This window comes from Oratosquilla oratoria, chromosome 2 (genome assembly GCF_046742065.1).
Source record: "Oratosquilla oratoria isolate Oo_2021 chromosome 2, ASM4674206v1, whole genome shotgun sequence".
Classification (NCBI taxonomy): domain Eukaryota; kingdom Metazoa; phylum Arthropoda; class Malacostraca; order Stomatopoda; family Squillidae; genus Oratosquilla; species Oratosquilla oratoria.
Genome location: NC_134778.1, coordinates 90,464,485 through 90,481,984, shown reverse-complemented (window position 1 = coordinate 90,481,984; position 17,500 = coordinate 90,464,485). Strand labels below are relative to the sequence as shown.

General features: G+C 35.2%; 1 protein-coding gene across 1 annotated transcript in view; it reads left to right on the top strand.

Moving 5' to 3' along the window:
* Positions 1-17,500, top strand: part of LOC143041126 (murinoglobulin-1-like) — a 116,520-nt gene that overhangs the window by 47,344 nt on the left and 51,676 nt on the right. The window contains exons 14-17 of the mRNA XM_076212871.1: positions 231-325; positions 940-997; positions 6,850-6,973; positions 16,867-17,095. Coding sequence (XP_076068986.1) covers positions 231-325; positions 940-997; positions 6,850-6,973; positions 16,867-17,095 — 506 coding nt within the window. The remainder of the gene's footprint in view (positions 1-230; positions 326-939; positions 998-6,849; positions 6,974-16,866; positions 17,096-17,500) is intronic.

Below are 17,500 nucleotides of genomic sequence, written 5' to 3'. Positions count from 1 at the left end.
TATATGTATATATATATATATATATATATATATATATATATATATATATATATATATATATATATATATTAGTCCGAATACAAGGAATGTCATAGTTCAGGTGAGCTGCCCATCATAACAATTAGATGTTTACAATTCGTAATGGCACATGTACGGTAACTTTAAGCACTGATTTTTTTCTTTTTTTATTATTGTCTTGAAAGACATATAATTTTAAATTTCTTCTGCAGGGCTATTGGATGAAGAGTCACTAAGGTTTCCGGATTACGGGAGGTTTGGTGATAATTATGAGACTCATCTTGACGACTCGAGCAAGGTTTTTGACGTAAGTGAGGCGACACATTTTTTCTTTTCTTTTCTTTTTTTCGGGCAGCTAATGGAGCAGCCTTGAACCTTTCGTTGTAACTGAGGAAGCGTCTTGTGAAGACGTCTTGTGAAGCGTAAAGGTTAACAATGAAACAACGTATCGCTCTTTATATGGTTCTCAAGAGGTCTTTCGTTTGGCACAATTGTTGTTGGGTGGCAGAAGTGTAGATCACTTAGTGAAAATATGAAAATCTCTACCACAGTGAGCTAAGGACTTTAAATGAAAGTTATTAGCAAGATGAAAATAAATAGAACAATTAGTTACAAGGTAGTTTCTGTACAAGAACAGAATAAATCTATACTGGTACAGTGGAACATAACAATGTTAGGTTTGAGATATTCAATACCCACATTTAGGCTACAGCACTGATGTTGAATAACATATTACATATAGAGAAAAAAACTATACATTTCTTTGTAAAATCTAAAGCCTAATTTGTTGCAAACCTTTACAGAAATATTCACTATTTCATATTGTGTTGAATAGAAATTACCTGTACAATCGGGAAGAATGGCAGCGTGCCAGATATTCATGTAATGGCCTCACCTACAGTACCTGATCCTTCCTTCCAGGCATCTGGACTCTTCTTCTTCACAGACCTGACCACGGAGACGCGTCGATGCTACAGAGGTAATAGCATATTCATGAATTTCTTATAACCAAAACATCACCTGTGCTTTCTAGCTCCGACAAGGGGTCAAGAGGTATATCGATTTTTTTTTTCTTTTTTTTTTTTCTAAATACTGGGATTTGAACGGGTTGGGTGTAACCCTGTGCTCTCGTTCAATGCTTTCGTATAGCCACTCACAAGACATGCATCCACAATGCACACAGCCACGCATTATATGAGCAATATATATAGACATATCCATAACACACTCATAGGCACAATTTTGAAACACGCACCCAAACACAAATACACATACACTTGAACACATACGCACACACACACGCAAACTCCCACGCGCACATACACGTGCACACGCACACACACACATACACACACACACAAACACACATACACAAATACACACACACACACACACACACACACACACACTTACGTCGGACGGACGGCGACGATTGACGTCCTGAAGAAAAAGTGAAATATTTGTGGATCTCGACGCAAAGGAACTACCTATTGTATTTACAGGGAAGGGAATTGCTCGTGGTGTAGTGGGAAAGTGAGGAAAAGGGAGAAGGGGAGGGATTACTGAGGGAAATGGAAGGAAATGAGGAAGGGGAGGACTTGGTCTAGGCAGGCAGACGCCATGTAAACAAGCGCGGGCCAGAGCAATTTAGTAACGATGAAGGGAGTAACAAAAATGTAAAGATTAGAAACATAGATAAGAGCAGCACAATAGAAGTTGAGGATAATAATTTCCATGGATTTAATGAGGGGGGGGGCGGATACCAACCTCCCCCGACTGGCAAAACTGGAGGAAAAACTTGAACAAATGACCGAACATTGGGAGATTAGGTTCGGTAGATTGTAAAAAATTGCGGAAAGGGTTGAAAGATTGGAAGAACTAGAGAAGGCGAACAAAAACTTAACTGATGAAATAGAAGAACTAAAAAGACAGTTAAGAGAAGTAAAAGAGGAGAATTAAGAATTAAAAAGGAACAATAAAGACAATAAAAAAGCAATAGCAAAAGAGGCACAGGGGTGAAAGAAGATACAGGAAAATAGTAAAGTTGCATTTACTGATATGATTAAACAGCAAATGAAAGAACAAACTGAAGACTCAGTTATCAAAGTGCTGAGACAGAAGGAGAATATTGTAAGAGACTTAGCAGATAAAAAGAAATGTATAATTATATTAGGAATGGAAGAGAAACATAACCCAGATAGAACCACAAGAATCAATGAGGAAAATGAAAAAAGTAAGCAGATTACTAGAATTAGTTCAGGAAGATGAACTTGAAATAATGAAACAAATTGAAGAGAAGTTTAGACTCGGAAAGTATAGTACAGATAAGACCAGACCAATTAAGATTAAATTCAGATCACAAACAACAGCAGAGAATATCTTAGCAAAAACAGGGAAGCTAGCAGCAAGTGAACAATATAAAAAGGTATGGATAAAAAGAGAAATGAATAAAGAGGAAAGAGAGGAAGAAAAAATGAAAAGGAAAGAAGCTAAAGAAAAAAACGAGACCAGAACGGAGTCCGAAAAACAAGAATTTTACTGGAGAGTAGTGAATATGAAATTGAAGAAATGGACCATAACAGAGAGAAACAAAAAGAAACAGAGAATACAATGGAAATAACAGAAAGTTAAAAGTATCCTACACAAATACAGATGGATTAATAACAGGACTAAATGAACTGAACGAGTATCTGAAGGAAAAAGATCCGGACATAATGGGAATTGTTGAGACAAAATTAAAAGGTCCACTACCACCCAACAGCATAGGACACAATGCATATAATTATTGGATTAGAAACAGAGAGATAAAACAAGGGGGTGGAGTTCTGTTCCTGGCTAAGAAGGATATAAACGTGAGGAGTGTCACATATGGAAAGAACAGAGTAGAGATGATTATGATAGAAGTAGAAGGCAGAGATAAGAAGAGCAGAAAGTTTGTAATAATCTACGTGCCCCCATAAACAGCCTCGTGGGAAGAGAGTGAACATAAAAGTATGTTAGAAGACACAAGAATAACACTAAACAAGATAATGGAAGATGGAGGAAGAATAGATATGATGGGCGACTTTAATTGCAAAGAAATCTGCTGGGAAGAGATGACCGTAAAGGGTGGAGAAGACTCATGTGGAAATGTTCTACTTGAGATGATTATTGACCACACAATGACACAATGGATCCAAGAGAACACTAGGTATAGAAATGAAGAAGAACCATCGCGACTAGACCTAATAATCACATCAGAACCTGAAATAGTGGAAAAGATAGAATACCAGGCACCAATAAGTAAAAGTGACATATTGATAGAACTAGAACTAAATGAAAAAAAAATACATGAAAAGAAATGAACAATATAGAAAAGGAAGATTGATGTATGATTTTTTTTTTTTTTATAAAATAAGAGATTTCTTTCTAAATGAAAACTGGGAAAGAATACACAAAGAAGATACAACAGTAGAAGAGAAATGGAATATTTTGACAAAACTTATAAAAAAAGGAGTGGAAAAGTATGTCCTAAGACAAAAACAAGAAAAAGAATATGTAAAGTGCTGGTACAACAAAAGTTGTAGTGTTAAAAGAAAAAAGAGATAAAGCTTGGACCAAATGGAAGAAACACAAAAGACCTGAAAAAATGGAAAATATATACTTGTTATAGAAATGAATATGTACAAGCGTGCAGAGAGGAAAAGAGAAAATATGAAAAAGATGTCATAGAAAAATGTAAAGATCAACCAAAACTATTCTACAGATTTGTAAACAACAAACTGAAAAACAAACAAGAATTGGAGAAATTAAGACAAGGAGGATTGAATACACAGAGGAAATAAAAATGGCGGATATTATGAACAAGCATTTTAAATCAGTGTTTACAAGGGAGAATATACAACCGGAAGAGATCGAATGGAAAGAGAAAGTCCCCCCTATGAAAGAAATAGAAGTAACAAAGAATGAAATAATGAAACACTTGAGTAATCTTGATGTTAGAAAATCGCATGGACCAGATGAAATAGCAAACTGGATTTTGAAAGAATGCAGAAATGAACTGGCAGACAAAATACATAGCATAATAAATAGTTCCTTGAAAGAAGGAAAAGTTCCAGAAGATTGGAAAAAAGCAAATATAGTACCTATATATAAAGGAGGTAATAAAGAAGAACCTACCAACTATAGACCAGTCTCTCTAACAAGTACAATAGCAAAAATTTGTGAAAGAATTATCAAAAGTAAATGGGTAAAATATTTAGAAAAAAAAACAGCGTGCTTAATCCAAGACAATTTGGATTCAGACAAGGACGATCATGCGTCACTAATTTGATATGTTTCTATTCAAGGCTAATAGATATAATACAAGAAAGAGATGGATGGGCTGATTGTGCATTTCTTGACCTAAAACAAATCCTTTGACAAAGTACCACATAAGAAGTTGCTTATTAGAAACTGAAGGAGGAATACAGGGCAAACTGCTTAAATGGATGGAAGACTTTTTGCTAGAAAGAAAAATGAGTGATAAGAGACAAGCACTTAAGATGGGATGACGTAATAAGCGGTGTTCCACAAGGAACAGTTCTAGCCCCAATAATGTTTGCATTATATATTAATGATATGGATGAAGAAATTGAAAGTTATATGAGCTTCTTTGCAGATGATGTAAAACTATTAAAAAAGTGAACACGGAAGAAGATTGTGAGTCACTACAGAGTGATCTAAATAAAGTATGGGAGTGGAGTAGAAAGTGGGAGATGGAGTTCAACACTAAAAAGTGTAGTATAATGGAATTTGGAGAAAGCAAAAACAGAATAACAGGATCATATAAATTGGGAGAAGGAATAAAAAAAGTAGAAAATGAGAAGGACCTGGGAGTCATTGTTATGAATAATATGTCACCTGAGAAACATATAAATAAGATTTTTGGAGAAACTTATAATTTAATAAGAACAATCAAAGTGGCATTCACATACCTGGATGAAGAAATGGTGAAGAAAATTCTAATCACTCTAATAAGACCAAGATTGGAATATGCTGCAACGATGTGGTCACCAAGTACAAAAAAAATGTATAAAAAAAACTTGAAAGAATACAAAGAGCAATTACAAAATTGGCACCAACACTCTCAAAACTATCATATGAAGAGAGACTAGCAAAACTTGGACTACAGACACTAGAGCACAGAAGAGAGGAGATTTGATAGCTATTTACAGAATCATGAAAGGCATAGAAATTACTGATAGAGAGAATCTGATCAAATGGGATGATAGAAATACAAGAGGACACGGAAAGAAAATCATGAAAGACAGCTATAGAAGAGATGTGAAAAAAACAATTTTCCTCGCAGAATAAGAGACAGTTAAAACAAGATAGATGAGAAAGTAGTGTGTGCAAAAACAATACATGAATTTAAAAATAGTTTAGATAAAATGAGATATGAAGACGGGACACCACGAGCATAGCTCCCCTTCCCGTAAAATACAACTAGGTAAATACACACACACACACACACACACACACACTTAAAGATTAGAAATATAGATAAGAACAACACAATTGAAGGTGAAGATAATAATTTCCATGGATTTAGTGAGGGGGGATACCAACCTCCCCCGATAAGCAAGCCTAGAGGAAAAACTTAAGAAAATGACCGAATATTGGGAGAATAGGTTCGGTCAACTTACACGGATTGCGCAGAGTTGAAAAATCAGAAGAATTGGAGAAGGTGAACAAAAACCTAACTAAAGAAATGAAATAGAAGAATTGAAAAAACAGTTAAAAGAAATAAAAGATGAGAATGAGGAATTAAAGAGGAATAATAAAGAGAATAAAGAAACCATGGCAAAAAAGCACAGGGTTGGAAAAGATCCAAGAGAACAACAAAATTGTATTTAATGATATAGTGACACAATAGATGAAAGATCAAACTTAAGACAGTTATTAAAGTGATGAGGGGGAGGGAGAATATAGTAAGAGACTTAGCAGAAAAAAGAAATGTATAATTATATCAGGGATGGAAGAGAAGTATAATCTAAATAGGACTACAAGAATAAAGGAGGAAAAGGAAAAAGTAAATAATATATTAGAAGTAGTTTAAGAAGATGAACCTGAAATCGGGAAACAAATTTAAGAAATACATAGGCTCGGGAAATATAATACATATAAGACCAGAACAATTAAGGTTAAATTCAGGTCACAAACGACAGCAGAGAAATGAGGTATGAAGACGGGACACCACGAGCATAGCTCCTCTTCCCGTAAAATACAACTAGGTAAATACAACTAGGTGAATACACGTGTGAAACACACATGCATATGCAATACACATGCATATGCAACACACACACATGCAACACACACACACACACATACACACATACACACACACACAAGCACACACAAACGCGCACAAACGCGCGCGCGCGCAGGTACGTACTGCATTGTCAATATTCATGAAATTTAAAGTTTCACTTTACAATGGGATATGCAACATACATTTAGATATATATTCCGTATACTATGTTTATAAAGCAATTCCTCTGAGTGTGAAGAAACAAGGTTATTTAAGAACCTAAGAATATGAGAATGAAGGAGACTGCAAGAGACCCATATATAAAGTTGTCTAATCGTTTCTTAAAACAACTGATAGTTTCAACGCTTACTACATGGTTACCAAGTTTATTCCATTCGTCGACAACCCTATTAGTAAACCAATTCTTGCCGATTTCCTTTTTAAATCTAAATTTGTCCAGTTTATAATCATTATCATGTGAGAACAGTTTGTGTGTATATAATACGTCAATTTAATCGATGAATCAAACGACCTTCGCTGTTTTCTCTCTCCAACAGTTCCTCTGGTGTTGTTCTCGCCCGGTATTTTTAGGGAAACATCCGGCCGTGGGCCATCCGAGGATCACGTGGCTGCCAGAACCTACTTCCCCGAAACTTGGCTATGGGACCTCGTCGTCATTCCGTAGGTCGACTAAAGAACATAAGAATAAAGGCGACTGCAACACATTATAAGGCCTACACTGCAGAGTTCCAAGTCCATTACCACTATTTATTCCCATACATACTTATCTTTCTCTTATCAATCGATATATATATATATATATATATATATATATATATATATGACACAGGAAACCCAAAGTCGGAGAAAATAAACTTCGAATAAAGAAGATTTCTATATTTCGGCTATCAACTGTAGCCCTCTTCAGGAAAATACATAAGACAGAGGACAAAGGGGAGGTATAAATGAGATGAGGGGGGGTTGTAAGCTCCGTATCAGCCTACTAACTGCCGCGCGTGAAATAATGTCAGGAGTTCACTGCTTTTTAGATATGTTGATGTTGGGGCATTCAAAATTCAAAATTGAATGGGAGGAAGGACACCAAATCCCTTGGACATTCTAATAAGAAGAATTGAAGATAACTTACATTTTACAGTGTACCGAAAGCCCACCCACTCAGGGAGTTACCTTCACTTTTTTAGTAATCACCCTGACAATATTAAAAAAACAAAAAAAAAAAAAAATGTTGCCTCTGGCCTTTACTTGAGGGCTTTCAGGATCTGCAGTCCTCAACTTCTGGACCATGAAATCGAAGTGATCAAATGTCAACTTAAGAAGTTAGCATATCCACCTTGGTTTCTGGACCAAGCCCTCAGTAAGGCTAGGGCCAACCATTTTAAAACTTCCGTCCCCTCTAGTTATCACCGCTCTTTAAGGATATCCTAAAAAATTCCATACAGTAGAACCATCAGTTCTTCTACCAAGTTGTTTCCTCATGAGCGTCTCACTATTGCTCATCACTATCCTAACACCGTGCGTAAGCAAATTGTGAATGTTCAACAAAAACCGAAGGAAGTAGAGTCACCTAGTGTTTATTGTTTGCCCTGCCAAGATTGTGATTTGGTTTACTTGGGTCAAACCGGGAGAGGCTTGAACACTAGATTGGCAGACCATAAAAGGTCAATTAGGTATGGGCAAGAAAACTCGGCTGTATTTCTTCATGTCAAAAATAAGAATCATTCTTTCGACTGGGGTAAGGACAGATTAGTGTTCAAGTCCCACTGCGGTTTCAGGAGAAAAATAGTTGAATCAGCATTAATTGAGGAATGCCCCAACATTAACATATCTAAAGGGCAGTGAACTCCTGACATTATTTCACGCGCGGCAGTTAGTAGGCTGATACGGAGCTTACAACCCCCCCTCATCTCACCCTCACCCTCCTTCACCACCCCATTTTACCCCACGCCTGAGTAATGCCATCTGTCCACATTCCCTCTTCTTTCTGTAGCTTATAGGTCCCCTTTGTCCTCTGTCTTATGTATTTTCCTGAAGAGGGCTATAGTTGATAGCCGAAATATAGGAATCTTCTTTTTTCGAAGTTTATTTTCTCCGACTGTGGGTTTCCTGTGTCATTTACAAATGTGCTACTACATTTCTGCTTATATATATATATATATATATATATATATATATGGGGGGGGGAAGAGAATGCTACCACCAAGCCTTTCCACTTGAGTCGTAAAAGGCAACAAAAATGGGACGGGGGATGGGATTAGGAGTCCTGCTATCTGTTAATTTTCTGCTACTTCCATCGTGTTTTCGGTTTCCCTTCCGTTCTTCTCTGCTATGAACCATTTCCTCACTTTCATATCCACTACTCTCCAATAAAATTTCTTTGTCTCTGTTCTTTTCTCGTTTTTTTCCTTAGCTTCTAGTTGTTTTGTTTTCTCATCCTCTTCTTTATTCATTTCTTTTTTCATCCATACCTGATCACCTTTTGCTAGTTTCCCTGTTTTTGCTAAGATATTCTCTGCTATCGTTTGTGACCTGAATTTAACCTTAATTGGTCTGGTCTTATCTGTATTGTATTTCCCTATTCTATATATTTCTTCAATTTCTTTCCCTATTTCTTGTTCATCCTCTTGAAGTACTACTACTATCTTGTTTACCTTTTCCTTCTCCTCTTTTACTCTTGTAGTCCTATTTGGATTATGCTTCTCTTCCATCCCTACTATAATAATACTTTTTTTTTTTTTTTTGTCCGTTAAGTCTCTTACTATATTCTCCTTCTCACTCATCACTTTAATAACTGTGTTCCTAGTTTGTTCTTTCATCTGTTGTGTCACTATATCTCTAAATACAATTTTATTTTTCTCTTGGACTTTTCTCCAACCCTGTATTTCTTTTTCTATGGACTCTTTATTCTCTGTATTGTTATTCTTTAATTCCTCATTCTCATCTTTTACTTCTTTAACTGTTTTTTCAATTCTTCTATTTATTTAGGTTTTGGTTCTCCTTCTTTAGTTCTTCCAATTTATTAACTCTTTGCGTAATCCGTGTAAGTTGGATGAACCTAACCTCCTTGTGTTCGATCATTTTCTCTAGTTTTTCCTCTAGGCTTGCTAATCGGGGGAGGTTGGTATCCCCTCCCTTATTAAATCCATGGAAATTATTATCTCCACTTTCTGTTGTGTTGCTCTTATCTATAATTCTAGTTTTAGTGCCTTTACTGATATTTTCGACTTCACCTGCGTCGTCTGCAGCCCTTTTGCTGACATTCCCTCTGACGTCCGGGGGAGTCCGTTCGTCTCCTTTCTCATTTCCTTCCATTTTCCTCAGTAATCCCTCCCTTTCTCATTTTCTTCACATTCCCACTACACCACGAGCTTTCCCCTTCCCTACTAATACAAAAAAGGTACTCCCTCGTCGTTGAGATCCTCGAAATTTGAGTTTTCCTGGAGTTCCATACTTTGCTGTCGCTTCGACCGTCGTGTGTGTATTTACCTAATTGTATTATACGGGAATGGGAACTATGCTCGTGGTGTCCCGTCTTCATATCTTGTTTTGTCTAGACTTCTTTTAAATTCGTACATTGTTTTTGCACACACCACTTTCTCATCTAACTTCTTCCAAACATCTATCACCCTGTGGGGAAAACTGTTCTTTTTCAAGTCTCTTCTATAACTGTCCTTCTTGATTTTCTTTTCGTGTCCTCTTGTATCTCTGTTATCCCATATTATTAGATCCTTTCTATAAATAGTTTCTATGCTTTTCATGGTTCTATAAATACTTATCAAGTCTCCTCTCATTCTTTGTTCTAATGTCTGTAGTTCCAATTTTGCTAGTCTCTCTTCATATGATAGTTCTGAAAGTGTTGGTGCTAGTTTTGTAATTACTCTTTGCATTCTTTCAAGTTTTGTTATACATTTTTTTTTTTTTTTTTACTTGGTGACCACGTCGTCGCTGCATACTCCAGTCTTGGTCTTATCAAAGTAATTAGTATTTTCTTCACCATTTCTTCGTCAAGGTATGTAAATACCACTTTGATTGTTCTTATTAAATTATAAGTTTCTCCAAAAATCTTATTTATATGTTTCTCAGGGTACATATTATTCATAATAATGACTCCTAGGTCCTTCTCATTTTCTAGTTGTTGTTTTTTTCTTTCCCAATTTATATGATCCCACTATTCTTTTTTTACTTCTTCCAAATTCCATTATACTACACTTCTTAATATTGAATTCCATCTCCCACTTCCTACTCCATTCCCATACTTTGTTGAGATCATTCTATAGCCACTCACAATCTTCTTCAGTGTTCAGTTTTTTCAACAATTTTGCATCGTCCGCAAAGAAGCTCATATAACTTTCAATTCCTTCATCCATATCATTAATATATATAGCAAACATTATTGGGACCAGAACTGTTCCTTGTGGAACTCCACTTATCACTTCATCCAAATTAGAATGTTTGTCTCTTATCACCACTCATTTTACTTTCATGCAGGAAGTCTTCCATCCATTTCAGCAGTTTGCCCTGTATTCCTCCTGCAGTTTCTAATTTCTTTGGCAACTTCTTATGTGGCACCTTATCAAAAGCTTTTTTCAGGTCTAGAAATGCACAATCAGCCCCTCCATCTCTTTCCTGTATTACATCTATTAACCTTGAATAGAAACACATTAGGTTTGTGACGCATGATAGTCCTTCTCTAAATCCAATTTGTATTGGGTTTAGTATGTTGTTTTTTCCAAATGCCTTACCCATCTAGTTTTGATAATTTTCACAAATTTTAGCTATCGTACTTGTAAGAGACACCGGTCTATAGTTAGTAGGGCCTTCCTTGTTTCCCCTTTATATATTGGTACTATATTTGCTATTTTCCAAGCTTCTGGAACTTTTCCCTCTTTCAATGAACTGCTTATTAGGTTATGTATTTTGTCTGTTAGCTCATTCCTGCATTCCCTCAAAATCCAGTTTGCTATTTCATCTGGTCCATGCGATTTTCTAACATCGAGTTTACTCAAGTGATTCATCATTTCATTCCTTGTTACTTCTTTCATAGGTGGGACTTTCTCCTCCCACTCGATATCTCTAGGTTGCATGTTCTCCCTCGTAAACACCGATCTAAAATGCTTGTTCATAATTTCGGGCATTTCTATTTCCTCTGTGTATTCAACTCATTCTTGTCGTAGTTTCTCCAACTTCTACCTGTTTTTCAGTTTATTGTTTACAAATCTGTAGAATAGTTTTGGTTGATATTTACATTTTTCTATGACATCTTTTTCGTATTTTCTCTTTTCTTCTCTGCATACTTGTACATATTCATTTCTATAACTAGTATATATTTTCCATTTTTCAGGTATTTTGTATTTTTTCCATTTTATCAAAGCTTTATGCCTTCTGTCTTTCAGCTCCTTACATCCTTTGCTGTACCATCACTTTACATATTCTTCTTCTTGCTTTTGTCTTGGGACATACTTTTCCACTCCTTTATAATTTTTTTGTCAAAATATTCCATTTCTCTTTTACTGTTGTTTCTTTTTGTGTGTCCTTTCCCAGTCTGCTTTTTGAAAGAATTCTCTTATTTGATCAAAATTCGTTTTTTCATACATCAATCTTTCCTTAATATATTGTTCGTTTTTTTCATGTATTTTCCCTCCTTTAGTTCCAGTTCAACCACTATGTGGTCACTTTTACTTATTGGTGTCTTATATTCAATCTTGTCCATTATTTCGGGTTCTGGTGTGATTATTAGGTCCAGTCTCGATGGCTCTTCCTCATTTCTATACCTAGTATTCTCTTTTATCCATTGTGTCATTGTATGTGCTATAGTCATATCAAGTAGTACGCTTCCCCATCGGTCGTCTCCACCTTTCACTGTTATCTCTTCCCAGCAGATTTATTTACAATTAAAGTCACCCATTATAACTATTCTTCCTCCATCTTCCATTATCTTATTTAGTGTTATCCTTGTGTCTTCTAACATATTTTTGTGTTCTCTCTCTTCCCACGAAACTGTTTTAGGAGGCACATAATTTACTACAAACTTCCTGCTCTTCCCATCCTTGTCCTCCACTTCCATCATAATCATCTCTACTCTATTTTTTCCATATGTAACATTCCTAACATTTACATCCTTCTTAGTCAGGAACATAACTCCACCTCCTTGTTTTACCTCTCTGTTTCTAATCCAACAAATATATGCACCATATCCTACACTGTTGGGTGGTAGTGGACCTTTCGATTTTGTCTCCACCATTCCCATTATGTCCGGTTCTTTTTCCTTTAGGTAATCATTCAGTTCGTTCAAGCCTGTTATAAAGCCATCTATATTTGTGTAAGATATTTTCAATTTTCTGCTACTTTCAACATGTTTTCTGTTTCCCTTCCGTTTTTCTCTGCTATGAACCATTTTCTCACTTTCATGTTCATTACTCTCAAATAGAATTTCTCTTTTTCTGTCTCGGTTCTTTTCTCGTTTTTTTTTTTTTTTTTAGCTTGTCTTTTTTATTTCTCATCTCCTCTTTATTCATTTCTCTTTTTATCCATACCTGTTTAAGTTATTCACTGTTTACTAGTTTCCCTGTTTTTGCTAAGATACTCTCTGCTATTGTTTGTGACCTGCATTTGGTCTTGATTGGTCTGGTCTTATCTGTATTGTATTTCCTTAGCCTATATATTTCTTCAATTTCTTTCTCTGTTTCTGTTCCATCTTCTTGAAATACTTCTAATATCTTATTTACTTACTCCTTCTCTTTTATTCTTGTAGTCCAATTTGTATTATACTTCTCTTCCATCCCAGTATGATTATACATTTCTTTTTATCCGCTAAGCCTCTCACTATATTCTCCTTCTCTCTCATCACTTTAATAATTGTGTCTTTAGTTTGATCTTTCATCTGTTGTGCCACTATATCCTTAAATACAATTTTGTTATTCTCTTGGACTTTTTTTCCAACCCTGTACTTCTTTTGCTATGGACTCTTTATTCTCTTTATTATTCATCTTTAATTCCTCATTCTCATCATCTATTTCTTTTAACTATCTTTTTAATTCTTCTATTTCTTTGGTTATGGTTTGGTTCTCCTTCTTTAACTCTTCCAATTCATCAACTCTCTGCTCTATCCGCTCTAACCTAACCTTAATGCTTTTACTGATGTTTTCCACTTCCCCTGCGTCATCACCATACCTCTTGTTTACATTTGTTCTGCCGTCAGGGGGAGCCCGTTCGTCTACCTCATTTCCTTCCATTTTCCTCAGTAATCCCTCCCCTTCTCCCCTTTCATCACCTTTCCACTACACCACGAGCTTTTCCCTTCCCTACTAATACAAAAAGGTACTCCATCGTTGTTAAAATCCATGAAAATTTCACATCTCCGGAGTTCCGATCTCCGCCGTGAATCCGTCTACGTGTGTGTATTTACCTAGTTGTATTTTACGGGAAGGGGAGCTATGCTCGTGGTGTCCCGTTTTCATATCTCATTTTATCTAAACTATTTTTGAATTCATGTATTGTTTTTGCACACACTACTTTCTCATCTAATTTGTTCCAACTGTCTATTACCTTGTGAGGAAAGCTGTTCTTTTTCAGATCTCTTCTATAGCTGTCTTTCTTGATTTTTTTTCCGTGTCCTCTTGTATTCCTATCATCCCATTTTATTAGATCCTCTCTATTAATAATTTCTATGCCTTTCATGATTCTGTAAATAGCTATCAAATCTCCTCTCTCTCTTCTTTGCTCTGGTGTCTGTAGCTCAAGTTTTGCTAGTCTCTCTTCATATGATATGATAGTTTTGAGAGTGTTGTTGCCAATTTTGTAATTGCTATTTGTATTCTTTCAAGTTTATATATATATATATTATATATATATATATATATATATATATATATATATTTTCTTTTTTTTTTCTTTTTTTTTTTGTGACCACATCGTTGTTGCATATTACAATCTTGGTCTTATCAGAGTTATTAGTATTTTCTTCAACATTTCTTCATCCAGGCATGTATATGCCACTTTGATTCTTATTAGATTATAAGTTTCACCAAAAATCTTATTTATTTGTTTCTCAGGTGACATATTATTCATAACAATGACTCCCAGGTCCTTCTCATTTTCTACTTTTTTATACTTTCTTCTCCCAATTTATATTATCCTATTATTGTGTTTTTGCTTCTTTCAAATTTCATTATACTACACTTTTTAGTATTGAACTCCATCTCCCACTTCCTACTCCATTCCCAGACTTTATCTAGATCACTCTGTAGTGACTCGCAATCTTCTTCCGTGTTCACTTTTTTTAATAGTTTTGCATCGTCTGCAAAGAAGCTCATATAACTTTCAATTTCTTCATCCATATCATTAATATATATAGCAAACTTTATTTGGGCCAGAACTGTTCCTTGTGGAACACCACTTATTACTTCATCCTAATTTGAGTGTTTGTTTCTTATCACTACTCTCATTTTTCTTTTTTGCAAAAAGTCTTCCATCCATTTAAGTAGTTTGCCCTGTAATCCTCCTTCGGTTTCTAATTTCTTAAGCAACTTCTTGTGTGGTACTTTATCAAAAGCTTTTTTTATGTCAAGAAATGCACAATCAGCCCATCCATCTCTTTCTTGTATTATATCTATTAGCCTTGAATAGAAACATATTAAATTGGTGACGCATGATCGTCCTTGTCTGAATCCAAATTGCCTTGGATTTAGCACGTTGTTGTTGTTGTTGTTTTTTCTAAATATTTTACCCATCTACTTTTGACGATTCTTTCACAAATTTTTGTTATTGTACTTGTTAGAGAGACTGGTCTATAGTTGGTAGGGTCCTCTTTATTTCCCCTTTATATATAGGTACTATATTTGCTTTTTTCCAATCTTCTGGAACTTTTCCTTCTTTCAAGGAACTGTTTATTATGCTATGTATTTTGTCTGCTAGTTCATTCCTGCATTCTTTCAAAATCCAGTTTGCTATTTCGTTTGGTCCATGCGATTTTCTTACATCAAGATTACTCAAGTGTTTCATTATTTCATTCTTTGTTACTTCTATTTCTTTCATAGGGGGGAATTTCTCTTTCCATTCGATCTCTTCAGGTTGTATGTTCTCCCTTGTAAACACTGATTTAAAATGCTTGTTCATAATTTCTGCCATTTCTATTTCCTCTGTGTATTCAACTCCTTTTCTTAATTTCTCCAAATCTTGTTTGTTTTTCAGTTTGTTTACAAATCTGTAAAAAATTTTGGTAGATCTTTACATTTTTCTATGGCATCTTTTCCATACTTTCTTTTTTCCTCTCTGCACACTTGTACATATTCATTTCTATAACAAGTATATATTTTCCATTTTTCAGGTCTTTTGTCTTTCTTAAATTTGGTCCAAGCTTTATCTCTTTTGTCTTTTAACTCCCTACAACTTTTGTTGTACCAGCACTTTACATATTCTTTTTCTTGTTTTTGTCTTGGGACATACTTTTCCAATCCTTTTTTATAAATTTTTGTCAAAATATTCCATTTCTCTTCTACTGTTGTTTCTTCTTTGTATATTCCTTCCCAGTTTTCTTTTTGAAAGAATTCCATTATTTTATCAAAGTTTGTTTTTTCATACATCATTCTTCCTTTTCTATATTGTTCATTTCTTTTCATGTATTTCTCCTCATTTAGTTCCAGTTCAATCAATATGTGGTCACTTTTACTTATTGGTGTTTTATATTCAATCTTTTCCACTATTCTAGGTTCAGATGTGATTATTAGGTCTAGTCGCGATGGTTCTTCATTTCTATACCTAGTGTTCTCCTGTATCCACTGTGTCATTGCATGGTCAATAATCATCTCGACTAACATTTCCCCATTAGCCGTCTCCACCCTTTACTGTCATCTCTTCCCAGCAGACTTCTTTGCAATTAAAGTCGCCCATCATAACTATTCTTTCTCCATTTTCCATGATCTTATTTAATGTTATCCTTGTGTCTTCTAACATACTTTTATGTTCACTCTCTTCCCACGAGGCTGTTTTTGGAGGCACATAATTTATCACAAACTTTCTGCTCTTCTTATCTCTGTCTTCCACTTCGATCATAATCATCTCTACTGTATTCTTTCCATATGTGGCACACCTCACACACACACATGTATATATATATATATATATATATTATATATATACACATATATACACATATATACATATATATATACACACATATACACATATATATATATACATATATATATATACATATATATACACATACACATACACATATATATACATGTACATATATATGTGCATATACATATGTATATGTATGTATATATATACATATATATGCATATTATACATATATATATATATTATCTTTCGGAACAAACGTCAGTTATAAGCGCCTGTAATTCGGATTTTCACATTATGGCCAAATAGACGATCTCTCGTTAGATATTAGATTGTAAATTAAATACTATGTCACATATAGACTTAGAATTTTCGGGATTTGTACTTATAAATTATTTAATTGTGAGGTTGAACACTTTTTTAAGTAAACGTCTGTGTAAATCCTCTTTGAGTGATATTTTTATCTCCTATAGAGACAGTGGTCAGAACCTGCAGGACCTCACCTTGCCCGACACCGTGACTGAGTGGGTTGGCAAGACCGTGTGCGTGCACCCGCAGAAGGGCGTGGGCATCTCCGACAAGTCCTCCATCACCACCTTCACGCCCTTCTTCGCCGAACTGACGCTCCCACCCTCCGTCAAGCGCGGCGAAATCCTACCCGTCAAAATCTCAGTCTTCAACTATTTGGACCAGGCCCTACCGGTAAGCTTAAAGCAGTCTTAGATAGCTGAAATCTATCTTTATGTATATGAGGTGATTATATTAAAAAAATTTACTAGCGATACTTTAATATTCGTCCCATTTAGTTTTGCCTAGCTGGTATTAGGCAGACAGCCGCTGTTCGTAACACCAAAGTAACCAACAGTTTATTTTCTATGCTGGAGAATCGTTTGATTTTTGAAATACAAAAACAAATAATAATAATAAATGAATAGATAAATAATGTAATTGCCTGATGTTATTGTTGTTGGCGATGTCGTTCTCTAGACTGTCTGGCCAAGCTGTCCTGTCTCCTGAGACACGCCTTAACTGGAACGAGATTTTCCCACAAACCACTTATAGAGTATATGTTTTGTTTTAGCGTGCATAATTGTGTATAATGCAGTC